Genomic DNA, 16,214 nt, shown 5'->3' on the forward strand with positions numbered 1-16,214 from the left:
GGCCATTGGTTGTTGGGGTCTGCGGGCGGGGGGCTTATCGGAATCCGGGAGCCCCCTTCCCCATTCACCTGGGGAAAAAAGTGTACATAAAAAAACACAACACGGGTTTTTAAAGTACTTTATTAGACAGTTCAGGGGGTCTTCTTCCTTCTTGTGGGGTCTTCTCGCCAGGCTCCTCTGCTATCTTCTGCTCTTTTGCTAGCTCTTTTACTAGCTAGCTAGCTCTTCATCTTCGCCGCCTTTTGGGGGTCTTCTTCCGACTTCGGGGTCTTGTCCCGGTCTTTGGTTATTCTTGCCGGACCTCCGCTATCTTCTTATAGCTCTTTTACTAGCGTTGGCCCGGTCTTGTCACTGTCATTATTCTTCTCTTCTTCTTCTTCCTTCCGATGTTGACAAGACGCTCTCTCTGGCCGCAATGGCAGGGACGCGTTGTGCGGCGACTTATAGAGGTATATGGGGTGGGGGCACTGGGTGATGTCACATGGTGACCCCTCCCCTTATGATGCCACAGTCCTGGAGGATGATGGGACTGTGACATCATAAGGGACGGGGTTACCATGTGACATCACCCGGTGGCCCCACCCCTTATACCTATATAAGTCGCTGCACAACACGTCCCTGCCATTGCGGCCAGAGAGTGTCGTGTCAACATCGGAAGGAAGAAGAGAAGAAGAAGAAGGCGGCGACAGCGACAAGACCGGGCCAACGCTAGTAAAAGAGCTATAAGAAGATAGCGGAGGCCCGCCAAGAAGAACCGAAGAGCGGGACAAGACCCCGAAGTCGGAAGAAGACCCCGGACGGTGGCAACGACAAAGAAGAAAGCCGGGCTCCTCCGCTGGTAAAAGAGCTAGCAAAAGAGCAGAAGAGAGGAGCCTGGCGAGAAGACCCCCCAAGACGGAAGAAGACCCCCGGAGCTGTCTAATTAAAATACTTTAAAAACTTGTTTTTTTTATGTACACTTTTTTCCCCAGGTGAATGGGTAGGGCTACTATGTACCCCCTACTCATTCACATAGGGTGGGGGCCCGGGATCTGGGGGCCCCCTTATTAAAAGGGGCATCTGGATTCCGATAAGACCCCGGCCCGCAGACCCCGAAAACCAACAGCCAGGGTTGTCGGGAAGAGGCCCTTCTCCAAAGCACCCACACCCCATGTTGAGGGCACGTGGCCTGGTCGGTCGTCCACGCTCATCCCCACCCCCTTTCCTGACCGGCCGGGCTGTGTGCTTGGATAGGGGTCTGGTATGGATTTTGGGGGCCCCCACGCCTTTTTTTGGTGTAGGGGGTTCCCCTTAAAATACCTACCAGACCTAAGGGCCTGGTATGCCTCCGGAGGGGGAACCCATGCCGTTTTTTATGTAAAATTTGGCGTAGAGTTCTCCCTTAAGATTCATACTAAATACAGTGCCTGGTATTGGCAGGAATCCAATTCGATGCGAGCTGGCTCGGCACTGGCTCCCGCAACGGGGATCACAGGGTGTGCGCTGATGAGGCGGCACTGATAGGCTGAACTGTTGGGCACTTATGAGGCGGCACCTATGGGCACTGATGAGGAGGCACTAATATGCCGCACTTATGGGCACTGATAGGTGGCACTGATAAGCACTGATAAGTGGCACTGATGGGCACTAATAGGCCGTACTGGTGGGTACAGATAGGCAGCACGGATAGGCGGTACTGATAGGCAGGAGAGCCGATTACCGGCACTTCCTTGTTTATATGTGACCGGTTGTGATTGGACACAGCTGATCACATGGTTAAAGAGCCGCAGATGCTTATATTGTGCTACCATAGCCTGTTTTGGGATCCCGGCAGCGGGGTTCTCACCAAGCCTTTGCACATTGGCAGTGGGGTACTCAGTTGGCTTGCAGACCCCATGGTAGGGCCTTATGGAGCATCCAGAGGCTGCTTGTTAATGGGGGGAATCTGTCAGGGTTGAGTTCACCTGCTAGTGGCACTGGGGTTCACTGGGCCGATGGCTGCAGTTCCAGTGTCCACCAGCAGGTGTTTTCCAGAAGCCAGAAGGTTCTGATCAGCCACACCTGGCTCCAACTGCCAGGTGAATATTTAAGGCTGCTCCTACCTTTCCCCAGGGCATCACTAATCTGTCTGACCGCCTCCTTGCTATCAGATTGTGCCTGATACCTATCCTGAACCTTCCAATGTGCCCTGATCTGTCCTGCACCCCTCTGCCTTGCTCCCTGCTTTTGTACCCTGTGGTGTTTTCCCTTCCTTGCATCCGTTATTTTTGTTCATGTTTTCACTGGTTGCTGTGTATGTTATTGGTGTGCGTGCACTGTAAATAAATATCACTTTAATGATAAATACTGTACATTGTTTGGTCTCAGTTCCCTTGTGTAGCTACATATCTGGTCTCTTTAGCTGCTGATTCCTTACAGGAAGAGACCCAGGAGAGCCATTGTTCTTTTGCACATTGTGACGGGCTTGGGTACATCTGGGGGGGGGGGGGGGGGGGCTGGGGGAGTTGCTGCACCCAGAAGTTTTTTTTACCTTCATGCATACTAGCCATAAAGGTTAAACAAAACTAAAAACTTCAGCCTTTACAACCACTTTAATAAATTGAAGCTTATATGAAATAATTGGGGATTATATTTGGTTATCATAAATGCACGCTCTGATGTGTCAAGTTATTCAACAGCAGCAACTGAGTGACTGTAACTTCCAGGAGAATTAAACTGGATCTGTAAACTCTATATTTTCACTATCTACTATACTGGGTACATTGCATTGTCAACTCTATGTTCGCGAAAACCATAGGCTTTGCCCTTGAATATCAGTGTAATCTATAATTGCAATTAACCATTGTTTTTATTTTGCATTATAACTTTTCAATATATACAATAATTATGTTTCATTATTTATGTATCTATTCCTCAAACCTTGTAAAAATCTTTTATTTAACATAATTGTGTTCTAAAAAAAAACAAATAAAGCCATTTTGTCTAAAAAAGTAAATAAGAATAAATACTTACAGCTTGAAAATTCCAGAGGACAAGAATGCTCATCCATTGGAAAGTTGTGCAGCTGCAGTTGGCCGATTACCGGCACTTCCTTGTTTATATGTGACCGGTTGTGATTGGACACAGCTGATCACATGGTTAAAGAGCCGCAGATGCTTATATTGTGCTACCATAGCCTGTTTTGGGATCCCGGCAGCGGGGTTCTCACCAAGCCTTTGCACATTGGCAGTGGGGTACTCAGTTGGCTTGCAGACCCCATGGTAGGGCCTTATGGAGCATCCAGAGGCTGCTTGTTAATGGGGGGAATCTGTCAGGGTTGAGTTCACCTGCTAGTGGCACTGGGGTTCACTGGGCCGATGGCTGCAGTTCCAGTGTCCACCAGCAGGTGTTTTCCAGAAGCCAGAAGGTTCTGATCAGCCACACCTGGCTCCAACTGCCAGGTGAATATTTAAGGCTGCTCCTACCTTTCCCCAGGGCATCACTAATCTGTCTGACCGCCTCCTTGCTATCAGATTGTGCCTGATACCTATCCTGAACCTTCCAATGTGCCCTGATCTGTCCTGCACCCCTCTGCCTTGCTCCCTGCTCTTGTACCCTGTGGTGTTTTCCCTTCCTTGCATCCGTTATTTTTGTTCATGTTTTCACTGGTTGCTGTGTATGTTATTGGTGTGCGTGCACTGTAAATAAATATCACTTTAATGATAAATACTGTACATTGTTTGGTCTCAGTTCCCTTGTGTAGCTACATATCTGGTCTCTTTAGCTGCTGATTCCTTACAGGAAGAGACCCAGGAGAGCCATTGTTCTTTTGCACATTGTGATGGGCTTGGGTACATCTGGGGGGGGGGGGCTGGGGGAGTTGCTGCACCCAGAAGTTTTTTTTACCTTCATGCATACTAGCCATAAAGGTTAAACAAAACTAAAAACTTCAGCCTTTACAACCACTTTAATAAATTGAAGCTTATATGAAATAATTGGGGATTATATTTGGTTATCATAAATGCACGCTCTGATGTGTCAAGTTATTCAACAGCAGCAACTGAGTGACTGTAACTTCCAGGAGAATTAAACTGGATCTGTAAACTCTATATTTTCACTATCTACTATACTGGGTACATTGCATTGTCAACTCTATGTTCGCGAAAACCATAGGCTTTGCCCTTGAATATCAGTGTAATCTATAATTGCAATTAACCATTGTTTTTATTTTGCATTATAACTTTTCAATATATACAATAATTATGTTTCATTATTTATGTATCTATTCCTCAAACCTTGTAAAAATCTTTTATTTAACATAATTGTGTTCTAAAAAAAAACAAATAAAGCCATTTTGTCTAAAAAAGTAAATAAGAATAAATACTTACAGCTTGAAAATTCCAGAGGACAAGAATGCTCATCCATTGGAAAGTTGTGCAGCTGCAGTTGGCACTCGGCATCTATTGTAAGCCTGCAGAAAAATTATTTAAAAGTTAATAGATATTGATAATACTTATAAGATATATTTTACCTGACCTATTAAATTTTATATGGGACCATTGGTTACTCTTCTGTAAAGTATGCATATTAGCATTCACCAAAGAGTTGTGTGACTATATAAAATCAAAAGATGTACTTAGTGAATTCCCCTGCTCTTGCTAGTGTTATATGAATTAAGTGGCTGCCTTTAACTGTTGGTGTATGTGCATGAGAAATCTTCAACTGTCTTTTGCAAGTCTGGGTTTCTCAGGTGTGTACTACATTGGGAAATGGGAAAACCTATAGGATATCCCATCTCAGTTTAATGAATGCTATGTTAGGATATATCAGATTCTGTAGGAGCTCTCACAGATTGCAACAGGACTGGATATAGAAGAACATTGGTGCAGCAAAATATGTATCAACTGAGGCCATTTTGTTAAATTAAAAGCAGCTGCTGATGGCAGGGAATCTTATACTGGACATGTGCAGAATGCAAAAAATGTGTTTTGTTTCAGATAGAATCGTTATGTTCCACATTTTTAGTTGATTTGTTTCAGAATATGTTTAGTTTAGTTCCATGTAATTTTGTTTTGTTTATTAATTTTCTAACTAATTACAAATGTTCGGAATGATTCAAATTCAGATTGGTAGAAAAATGATCGACCAATTCAAATTCTGTGTTAAGAATAGCTGGTTGTTAAGAAGCAGCCCAACCGAGGACAACCAATGACAAAAGAATGCTAGCAATAGAAAATTCTGAAAATAAAACAGCGTGGGGTCCCCCAATCCATACCAGGCCCTTTGGGTCTGGTATGAATTTTGAGGTGAACCCTACAACAAATTTTGTTTTAAAAACAGTGTGGGGCCCCTCCCCTAAACCAGGAAAGGGGGGGGGGGGTGAACAAGCACATTTCACAGTATCTTGTCCCTATGTTTATGCGGACAAGGGCCTCTTCCCCATAACACTGGACAGTGGTTGTGGGGGTCTATGGGTGGGAATCTGGAAAAAAACTCTGGCCTCGTCAAAGGCCCCCCGCTGACGGCCTGTTCCTCCAACTGACATTTCTTAAATAACTAAGGGCAGAGTCACTCATTTATGTCAGAAGGTGACTCTGATCTCTTGTTACGTCATTGCAATGTGATTGGCGATGGATCTACATTGAGGGACATTGTTTTTGATTTTTGAATTGTCAAAAACCTGTGTAGTGTCTTCATTTGTATGTACTCCATGCTCATTCACATAGGAGGGGCTGGGATCTGGGGGCTTCCATATTCTGATAAGCCCCTCGCCCGCAGACCCCAACAGCCACAGCTCAGGGTTGTGGGTAAAAGATCATTGTCCCAATCAACATCTCGGATAAATGTCTGACTCTCGTGCCCACGATCGTGGGTAGCAGGCGAACATCGTGCCCACTGGCCACGTGCATTGGGTTCCCCACCGTGCAGTGGCTCTTAAAGGACCTGAAGTACATGTATGGTGATTGGTGCAGGGGAGCCAACCTTTTTTATCTGAGTGCAGGCGCCAGCATCATTACGCCAGCATCATTACTAAGGGAAACACAAAAGGGAAGCATTACGGATTCACAGCCTGTTTCCTACTGCGCATTCACGAGTCGCGCTGTCTTCTGGGACCTGTATGTTTTCCAGAAGGCAGCAGGGGAGGGGGGAGGGGTCATACAGTGTGCAGCGAAAGTGGGAGCAGATACCTGGATTTGACAGGTATCTGCTCCCCCCTCCCCCTGAAAGGTGCCATGGCACTGGGGAGGAGGAATCTGATCGGTGGAGTTCCATTTATGGGTGTAAGTCCACTTTAACCATCAGCTATTCTTCACACAGAATATAAACTGGTTGATCATTTTCAACGGATCCCAATAGTTCTGAAAATGTGGAATTTGTTAGAAAAGGAATAAACAAAAGGAAATTATATGAATTTCAACAAAGTTTATTACAATTTAATTTGGACCGCAATGCATTGCACATGTTTATCTTGAATTGCGTTGCAGTCTATTTATAAATGTTTTCACACAATAATCACACCACTCTCAAACAGAATGCAAACACTTTTCCAACTGAATTTAATTAGAGAAATGTTGAATCGTTGGTGAATGTTGTGTGAATCATGCATAAAAAATATTTATAAACCTAGCCCTAGTGAATTACCCCTCAAATTGTGAAGCATTCATACTAGTATACACTGTAGTGACTTCAAATGTTAGGGAAGTCCCTGGGGTTGATTAATTCCTAGTATACCCCAAATAAAGAAAGAAGAGTACTCATATGGATACACACTCACATAGGTCTTTTAGACCCTTGAATAAAATAAATGTATACAGTACATTAATTCAGTAAAGGGATAAAGAAAACCTTCCCTAGTAAGTGATATGTCTTTATGGTAAAACCAGAATAATGATCTGAATGATACCTATTTCACCCCCATAAAATTCATGAACAGTATATAAACATTTTGTGGACAGGTAAAAAAATTGTTGGAATCTCATATTGCTGCAGAATAAAGAGCTGACAGCATTTGAGGGTGTGGTATCATGTATAAATTAGGGTTTAGAATAAATGATCAGCTTTGATTCTTCAAGAGTTTGGCAAATTCTGTCTATGTGATGAACACAAACTTAAGAGAATATTACTTTGAAGTCTATGGGAGGCAAACCTTGTTAGGTAGTTCTGGCAATTTTTTGGGCTAATAGGCAAATAACTGTAAACAAAAGGGTACAGAGAACTAGGCACTGCCATTAGGGACATGTACCAATGTAAAAAATATTATTGAACAGTACCATTTTCAACGGCATTTCCATTTGATTATGGAATTGATTTTTTTAAAATAATTTGGCTTACAAACATCAGCAGAACCCCAACCTGATTCATTGTAGTTTGAAAACAAAAGCATTTTTCAGGTAGTAGCAACACATAGACCTGCTTTAAGACAGATAAAAACTAACTACAGTAGTTTAATGAAGCTGTTCCTGTGCCCTGCCACTGGCCAATTTCTATCAAAATCGTATTAAGAAACATTAATATTGTCAGATTCTTCTGATGTATGCTAAAGATGTGGTTCACCATCTGCAGACATGTTACACATCTTTTGGTCTTGCCCCAGTCTGTTACATTTTTGGAATAAGGTCCTTACTACGGATGAGCTTGATGTTTGGGTCGGACATAAGTTCGACTTGAACATCGGGTGTTCGGGTATCGGGTGTAAGAGCGAACATTATGGGGCGTTTGCAGCATATAAATATATTCTGCATCCAGTGTAGCCTATATCTACAGTGCATTCTGTGGTGTCCTGTTTCCACTATACTTGGTGGTTATACTGGTGGTGTACACAATTTCAAATACATTGCAGCCATTGCACAGTTGCTAATACAGTGCAGGCATTGTACACAGTATCTAATACAGTGCATACAGTTTCTACTGCACCTCTGGTGGGTGGTGTACACAATACACAATACAGTGCAGATGTAATACAATTGCTAATACAGTGCAGGCATTGCACAGTATCTAATACAGTGTGTACAGTGTGTACAGTGTCTACTGCACTTCTGGTGGTGTACACAGTAAACAATACAGTGCAGCCATAGTAAAGTTGCTAATACAGTGCGGGCGGTGTACACAGTATCTAATACAGTGTGTACAGATTCTACTACACCTCTGGTGGTGTATACAGTATCTAATACAGTGTAGTGTGGTGTTGCAAAACAAAATATACATCATATCCAGGAGGCCACGAAGGAGAGGCAGATGCTCATAAGCCACTAAAAGAGTGTTTACAGTCAACAGTGCTGGTCATGGATATGGTGAATCCTCTGCAGGTGGCCATGGGGCATGCTTGTCCTCTGCTGCTGGCTGAGTTATTAGCCAGAACATGCAGAAGAGTTGGTGGAGTGAATAACAAAGCTGTCCTCATCCTCTGTCTCCTAGGCTCAGAGTTGTTTGACTTCCAATGCAGCTGCAAAAGTGGCCTATTCCCCCGGCTCCTTGTCCACAGTAACTCCTTCCATAGCCCCACCATCATGCAAGGAGGAGTCCCCATAATTATTTGACCACAATGTTGGATACATGCTTCTGGAAGATGCACAGCGATTTGAAGGCTCTGATATTGGTTCCCAGGTTGAGGAAAGGATTAACGTAAGCCTAGAGAGAGGGGGGCCCAAGAAGGAAAATAATTTTGGTCCCAGCCATCCACATGCTCAGTGTCTAAATGCTAGCTTGGCCAAATTGCTAGCACTGCAACTTCTGCCTTTTCAGCTGGTAGACCCTGCCCCCTTTCGTGAATTTGTGGTATGTGCTGTACCTCAGGGCAGTTTTCAAAACGCCATTTCTTTTCACGGAAGGCCCTTCCGGCTCTCTATCGACATGTGGAAGGCAATGTTTTGGCCTTGTTGGACAGGGCGGTCAGCAGTAAGGTGTATATTACTGCTGACTCATGGTCCAGCAGGCATGGCCAGGGGTGTTATGTTTCCTTCATGGGTAACTCTTCTGGCAGCTGGAAAGGATGCAGGACAGGGTTCAGTGTTGTTGCAGCTTGTTTCACCACCACGCTTCCAAAATGCTAGTGGTTATTCCACAGTTCTCTCCTCCACCCCCTCCTCTTCTTCTTCCTCTATGGAGATTTGTTCTCTGAACCAGAGGTTCTCTGTAAGCATTCAAGGGGCAACGCAAGCAGTCAGGCTAAAAGATGCCATGCAGTGCTTGAGTTGTTCTGCTTAGGGGACAGGAGCCACACTGGGGCAGAGATTTTGTGAGCTATGCAGGGGCAGGCTCAGAGGTGGTTGACGCCACACCAGCTTCAGCCAGAAATGGTTGTATGCGACAATGGCAACAACTTCTCTCCTCCCTCTGACAGGGACACTTGACCCATGTTCCATGTTTGTCACACATCTTGAATTTGATGGTACAGCAGTTCTTGAGCAGGTACCCAGGCTTACAGGATCTCCTGAGGCAGGCTAGAAAATTCTGTGGTCATTTCCACTGGTCATACAATACCAGTGCTTGGCTGGCTGACATTCAAAGAGAATGCAATCTGCCCACCAACCACCTCATTTGTGACATGCCTACTAGGTGGAAATAAACGTTAGCAATGCTGCAGTGGCTGCACACACACCAGAGGGACATCAATGAGTACTTGTGCAAGTATGGCACAAGGCCAGGGTCAGGGGAGCTTGGCTTATTATCACGACGCCAGTGGATACTGATCAAGGATGCATGCACTGTCCTGTCACCATATGAGGAGGCCACAAGGATGGTGAGTAGTGACAATGCATGCATCAGTGACACTACCCCTATAGTCTTCCTATTGGAGCACATGGTTCGTGAAATCATGGACAAGGCACCTGAGGCAGAACAGCGGGAGGAAGAGGAGGACTTCCTTACCTCTCAAGGCCCCCTTTATCCAGATAGCATTCCTGTGGGCCCGCCAAACACACTGGAAGAACAGAAGGAGGAGGAGGATAGTGTCAACATGGATGTAGAGGTTAATACTCAGCAGCAGTCTTCAAGGGATGGTTTTCTGTCCCCAAAAACCCAAGGAGTGGTTCAGGGCTGGGAGGAGGTAGTTACAGATCATGTGATCCTTAGTGAACTAGAAGACTCAAAATCGAATGTCTCTGCAAACTTACGCTGCATGGCCTCCCTGATTCTGCAAAGCCTGCAAAAGGACCCTAGGATTTGTGGTATCAAGGAGCGGGATCATTACTGGCTGGCAACCCTTCTTGATCCACGCTACAAGGGTAAGGTTGTAGAACTCATTCTGCCTTCGCAGAGGGAGCAGAGGATGAAACATCTTCAGAAGGCTTGAAGAAAGGTTTGTGCAATGCATTTCCAGACCCTTGGAGGTTACAATTTCCTGGTGCTGGACAACATGTTGCTAAGGCTTCGTACAGTCAGAGGAAGAGCGGTGGAGAAGGTGACCGGCTGACCAATGCCTTTAAGCAATTTTTCAGTCCTAAGTGCCAATGTCTGATCACTTCAAGCAACCATCGCCAGTGTTTGCATTACATGGCATGGGAATTTCTAGGAGCAAGAGCAGACTTGGAGACCTTTCAAGAAGAGCATCCATTGGGTTACTGGGTCTTGAGGATGGACCACTGGCCAGAACTAGCTCAATATGCACTTTAGCTACTGGCCTGTCCTGCATCCAGTGTGCTGTATAAATGCACATTCAGTGCTGCTGGAGGGTATGTAATGGATCAAAGAGTGTGCCTGTCCACAGACTCCGTTGATAGGCTCACATTCTTAAAACTTAATCAGTCTTGGAACAGCAACAATCAAGCACTTAATGCTTTTGTAACTGATTGAATTTGCTATGGATGTGGGATCCCTTTACGACTGCCTATGCTGACTATCCTATTCCTTCTCAATCTTGATGATGCTAGCTACCAATGATATTTTTTATTTAGGGGACAGCCAGCACCACCCAATTGTAATTACAATTTTTGATCTAATATTTCACAGTAGGGCCCATTCCTCCACCCAATAAAAGTATCTGTGAGGGGTTACAGTGTTGTGACATCATCCAATCTTGATAATGCTAGCTTCCAACAATATTTTTGGTTTAGGGCACCACCACCACCACCACCCAATGCCCAATTTTTCTGCCCCTGTTTAACAGGGGCATGTAATTACAATTTTTGATATAGGGTTTTAATGCAATTTTTCAATGCCCAATTTTTCTGCCCCTGTTTAACAGGGGTATGTAATTACAATTCTCAATATAATATTTTACAGCAGGGCCCATTCCTGCACCCAACAAGAGTAACTGTGAGGGCTTACAGTGTTGTGGCACCACCACCACCACCAAAGGCCCAATTTTTCTGCCTCTGTTTAACAGGGGCATGTAATTACAATTTTTGATATTGTATTTCACAGCAGGGCCCATTCCTGCACCCACCAAGAATAACTGGTGGGGGAGGGCTTACAATATTCTGGTACCACCAACACCTAAGGCCCAATTTTCTGCAGAGTATATAGAGTAGGCCGTATAATACTGCTGTTCAGAGTATATAGTGCCTGGGGGCCCCCCATGAAATTTGTTTTACATTTGGGTGCTGGTTCCCTTTAATATCCATAACAGACGCAAAGGGCCATGGTGTTTTTTTTCAATGATTTTAATCTATATTGCCAGGACCCGACAATACATTACAGCCACAAGTAATTTCTCCTTAAGAAATTAAATTTTGCTGTGGTATTGTTCTAAACACTGGAAAAATGTGCTACTTTACAGGCATGCTAAGGACACCCCCCAGGCATGAGATTTAAATTAATATTTCATTTTTATTGTTTTACTTTAACATTATTATAATCACTGCTCCCAAAAAAGTCTGTTTTTTAAACTTTTTTTGCATTGATACATGTCCCCTATGGCAGGTCCCCAAACACTTTTTTATGGCAATAACTTGCATATAAGCCTTTCAAATTATCACTTTTGATTTTTCACGTTTGTTTCCCATAGACTTTAACAGTGTTTGTGTGTTGGAACAAAGTTTTTGCCTGTTCGTATGGTCCGCTGCAAACTGGGGGGGGGGGGGGGGGGGGGTGTTCGGCTCATCCCTAATCCTTACATGAGTGTATAACTGCAATGTTCCTCCACCATTCTTATTTTACCTACTGTCCCTTCCCTCACTTTCTATATTTGCCTTTAATTTTGGAATAAATAAAAAAAAGCAACATGAATAGACCTTATGGTTAGTATTTTAGACATTTTAATCATCCCGACATTATTTATGTCTCCCTTTATATTTGTAATGTTATATTAATGCTTCTGACATATGTTTAATACATTATATAATATCCTGTACACTTTGGTAACTTCCACCTGGACACATGTATAATGTTGCCAATTTTCCCTTTTTTGCATGTAATAAAATTCATTTAAATAAAGAATTTATAAAAAAATAAAATGCAGATGATCCAATAGTGTATCATTAGGCCAGTAGAAGAATAATTTTAATGAGCAAGGCTAGACCCAAATTAACTAGGGAAGGGAGAAAACAGTGCAGACCTCTGGTGTAGTAAAAAGATCAAAGAGATTTATTAAAAACAGCATATTTTATACTCACAAAATAAAATTTAACTCTTTGATCTTTTTACTACACCAGAAGTCTGCACTGTTTTCTCCCTTTCCTTGCTTTTGTCTTCTTAAAAAGAGTTCCTCACAAGTGGAGCTTCCTTCTCTATGATTACAGCGGCACTCCTCCTAGTGTGTAGCATTTGTGTGTTTAGGTATTGGGCTACACGCACAGTAGTTCACATTATTTATTGATTGTTGTATTTATATTTATAATTTGAGGCCATATTCATGCCACACATAGCCTTTTGGTCTGTTATGGTCAATCCAGGGAGAGTGTAGTGCTGGTGTAAGGCTTTTTATTGATTTTGGCATTGGCCAAATTAACAGGAGACTAAGAACATAGGCAGGGTTTTAATATAAGAATTAAAAGATTTCAGAGGATAAAGCAGTGTAAAATAGACCTGCGGCAGCATGAGTTTGATCAGGGATAACAGGCCTAACCAATGTATGATGTAAATGATGCACATGAGTGCTGCAAACAAAAGTCAGCTCTGAAAACAGATGATTAGTAACAAGTGAGTAAAAAGTATCCCAAACTTAAAAAAGGCCCTGTCAACATACAGTAAAAAAAATATTCCTTCAAAATAAATTCTACCCTAAAAATGATGCCTCCTGAAGCAAAAGCCATGTTTTTAAAGGAAACCTTGCTGAAAAAAAATTAAAAAAATAGATTGACCTAAAATTAAGGCCCTGTCAACATTATATAAAAAGGCATACCACCCAAAAAATGGATAGCGATCAGAATTAAAGTAAAGCAAAAAAGAACACTTGTGCACACAGTACTGTTTATCTATTGAGAGCTTGCTGACACAAGTTGAGACACGGCATCTTAAATGTGCTGGTGCTCATCAGCTGAATGCCATTATAGCCTTTTTACACTAATCACAAAACTGGTTAGGTAGAAATACAAAAAAACTCTAGGAAAGATACACAATAAAAATATTTTATGTTATGCCTGAAAGTGTATTCCCAGAAAACAGCTAAATATGCAGCTAGCATATTTACCTGTTTGTCTGGAACATAGGTTTATTTCATCTTTTCTTTTCTTTTTTTGCTTATATTTTCATATTGTTGAATACATTTTTGTATATGGCCAAATTTGTTTCATCTTGTCAGATTATTGTTCACCTGTATACTCATTAAACCTTTCCTGAGGGAAATCTGGAGGCTGTCGACTTACTGAAAATAACGGTTTCCTGGCCATTATGTTGACTTCCTTTGATCAATGCATACCAAGTCAGAAATCTTTATCTACCTACTTGTTCTGAGTCATGCTTCTCTGGGGATAGAAATAAATATTTTGCAGCACAATACCAGTACACAGAAAGGAAATGTATACCTGAGTGTGTAAAGTACTCTTCCATCATTCCATATCCTCAACATTCGGTTAGGCGTTGTTATCCAATGTGCATCTGCTTTTTTTGAGTTACGAAAAAATGTATCTGGTATCCAGATTTTTCCAACCATGTTACTGTTCAGTCTAAGGACTTTTATAGTACTGTTGAATTTCAGGCGCCTGTCATACCAGGTTTGTGCAAAAAATATATCAATGGTATATTCCTATAGTAATAAAGAGGGACACATTAAATTGTAGCAGTAAAGACACAAAACACATTTAACATACTTTAAGATGACCCTCATCTCTGCATATTTACTAAAATAAGAATCAGATGTTCAGAAACACTGAAAAATATGAGGAACAGCTAATGTGTTACTTCACAGTAACCATTGTAATATATAATGCAATTTGTTCAGTGGGACTACCTGATAACAATGTTATGGCTTACCAAGTTATTTGTCAATTTATTATTTCTGTTCTCTTTCATGTTAAAGAATTTAAGAATTAGTAAAATCTGTCTGTTAAAAGCATGCAAACAAGATCCCCTTATAGCCTAAGCTGAGATAAAATATCTGTTTTTGTATTTCTGTTTCTGGATTTCAGAAGGTCCTAGATGTGAGTGTAAATCTACACAAAAGAGACATAGCACTATTTCCTTACTTCTTGAAGATTTATATTCACTACCAGTCATGAAAGTGAGGGAAAATCTCCCCAATGGAGACAAAGAAAGCAAAAAAAAAAAAAAAACAACAGTCGTTCTAGCTTACACTTGCCCACTATGTCCAAAACCAAGTTTTATTGTGTGAAGGGGATGATAAGGAGGAGGAAAGGGATTATCATGGTGCTAAAAACTACAGGGACACTATATATGTATAAAAAATATTTAACAATATAATTTTATTTTAATGACAAAAATACTAAAACACTGAACAATTATATTGTTAAATGTTTTGTATACATATATAGTGTACATTGAGGTTTTTCCAGCCACAACCCCCCCTTTCTCCATGTCCAAAACCAAAACAAAAAGTTTGGCCATGCCTATTGTACTGCTGGGAAATCTGTTTTGTAAAGTAAATCATTTTTTTCTTTTTTTTACGTGAAAGCTAAAATAAAGTAGACAATATAGTAGGGTTGCAACGATAATGATACCAGTATCAGTGCCGATACTAAGCATTTGCAAGAGTATCGGTACTCACGCAAATACTCCGATATCTAGAACTGATATCGGAAGTGGTCAGCTTGGGGGCGGATAGGGATGTGTCCCTCCACATGGAGGTGAGTGCTGTTACATGTGCTGCATGTCTCTTGCTTACATGCCCCACATGGCGGTGAGTGCTATTACATGTCCTGCATGTCTCTTGCTTATGCTTACATTTTCCCGCATGTCTCATGCTGTACTTAATTATGGTATATGTATATGGTATATGGTATACTTAAGAATGGCATATACAGATTTAGTGCTTTGGAATTGGACTGTAAGTCTATAGAATTACACCAGACCTACATAGTACATACCGTTAGGAGTAGGGCCCTCCTGTGCTATCTAGTCTAGTCTACTTTATTGTCAGCTTGCAGCCTATCCATCCATCCACTTGCTATGAGCAGTTCATACATCCATTCAAGACTGCATTGATCCACAGTTGAGAAATTGATTATCTTTCTATCCACTCATCCAAACTTATGCCCTGTACACACGGTCGGAAATTCTGACAGAAAAGGTCCGATTGGATTATATTGTCGGAAAATCCGATCATGTGTGGGCTCTATCAGACTTTTTCTGTCGGAAATTCCGACTGAAAAAATTTGAGAGCAGGATCTCAAATTTTCCGACAAAAAAAATCCGATCTGACTTTTTCCGATCGTTTGTAGAGAATTCCGATCGGACAAAGTGCCACGCATGCTCAGATCAAATTACGAGACCAAAGCTATTGGCTACTAGCCTCAACGTAGACCCGTTATAACGAACAAACGTCATCACATTCCAAACGATTGGATTTTCCGACAACTTTGTCCGACCATGTGTATGCAACACCAGTTTAGGACGAAATCGTTGGAAAAAAATCAGATGGATTTTGTGGTCAGAATGTCCGACCATGTGTACAGGGCATTAAAGTCAGCAGGCTCTGCTGTGTATGCACCCTTTACCTATTGAAAACGACTGCTGTAGTGTCGTATGCCTAATCAGATCATAGCCACCTGCAGCAGCACCCATGTTAGCTGCAACTAGGTGCATTAACAGTCAGTCATTTAATTTATCCTGGACATTGTTTCACATTTGGAATTATTTGCACCTTGTATTTGCCCACCTAGTAGTGGTATACTTTGTGCATTGTTTAGGGTGGTACCACTTCA

General features: G+C 42.2%; 1 protein-coding gene across 2 annotated transcripts in view; it reads right to left on the reverse strand.

Annotated features, from left to right (window-relative positions):
- Positions 1 to 16,214, reverse strand: part of GABRG2 (gamma-aminobutyric acid type A receptor subunit gamma2) — a 332,400-nt gene that overhangs the window by 94,287 nt on the left and 221,899 nt on the right. For both annotated transcript variants that reach the window (XM_077474050.1, XM_077474049.1), the window contains exons 4-5: positions 13,860 to 14,080; positions 4,347 to 4,429 (exon numbers count right to left, since the gene is read on the reverse strand). In XM_077474050.1, the coding sequence (XP_077330176.1) occupies positions 4,347 to 4,429; positions 13,860 to 14,080 (304 nt within the window). The remainder of the gene's footprint in view (positions 1 to 4,346; positions 4,430 to 13,859; positions 14,081 to 16,214) is intronic.

Source organism: Lithobates pipiens, unplaced genomic scaffold (assembly GCF_037356315.1).
Source record: "Lithobates pipiens isolate NorthernLeopardFrog02 unplaced genomic scaffold, aLitPip1_a1.2 Scaffold_8, whole genome shotgun sequence".
Lineage (NCBI taxonomy): Eukaryota > Metazoa > Chordata > Amphibia > Anura > Ranidae > Lithobates > Lithobates pipiens.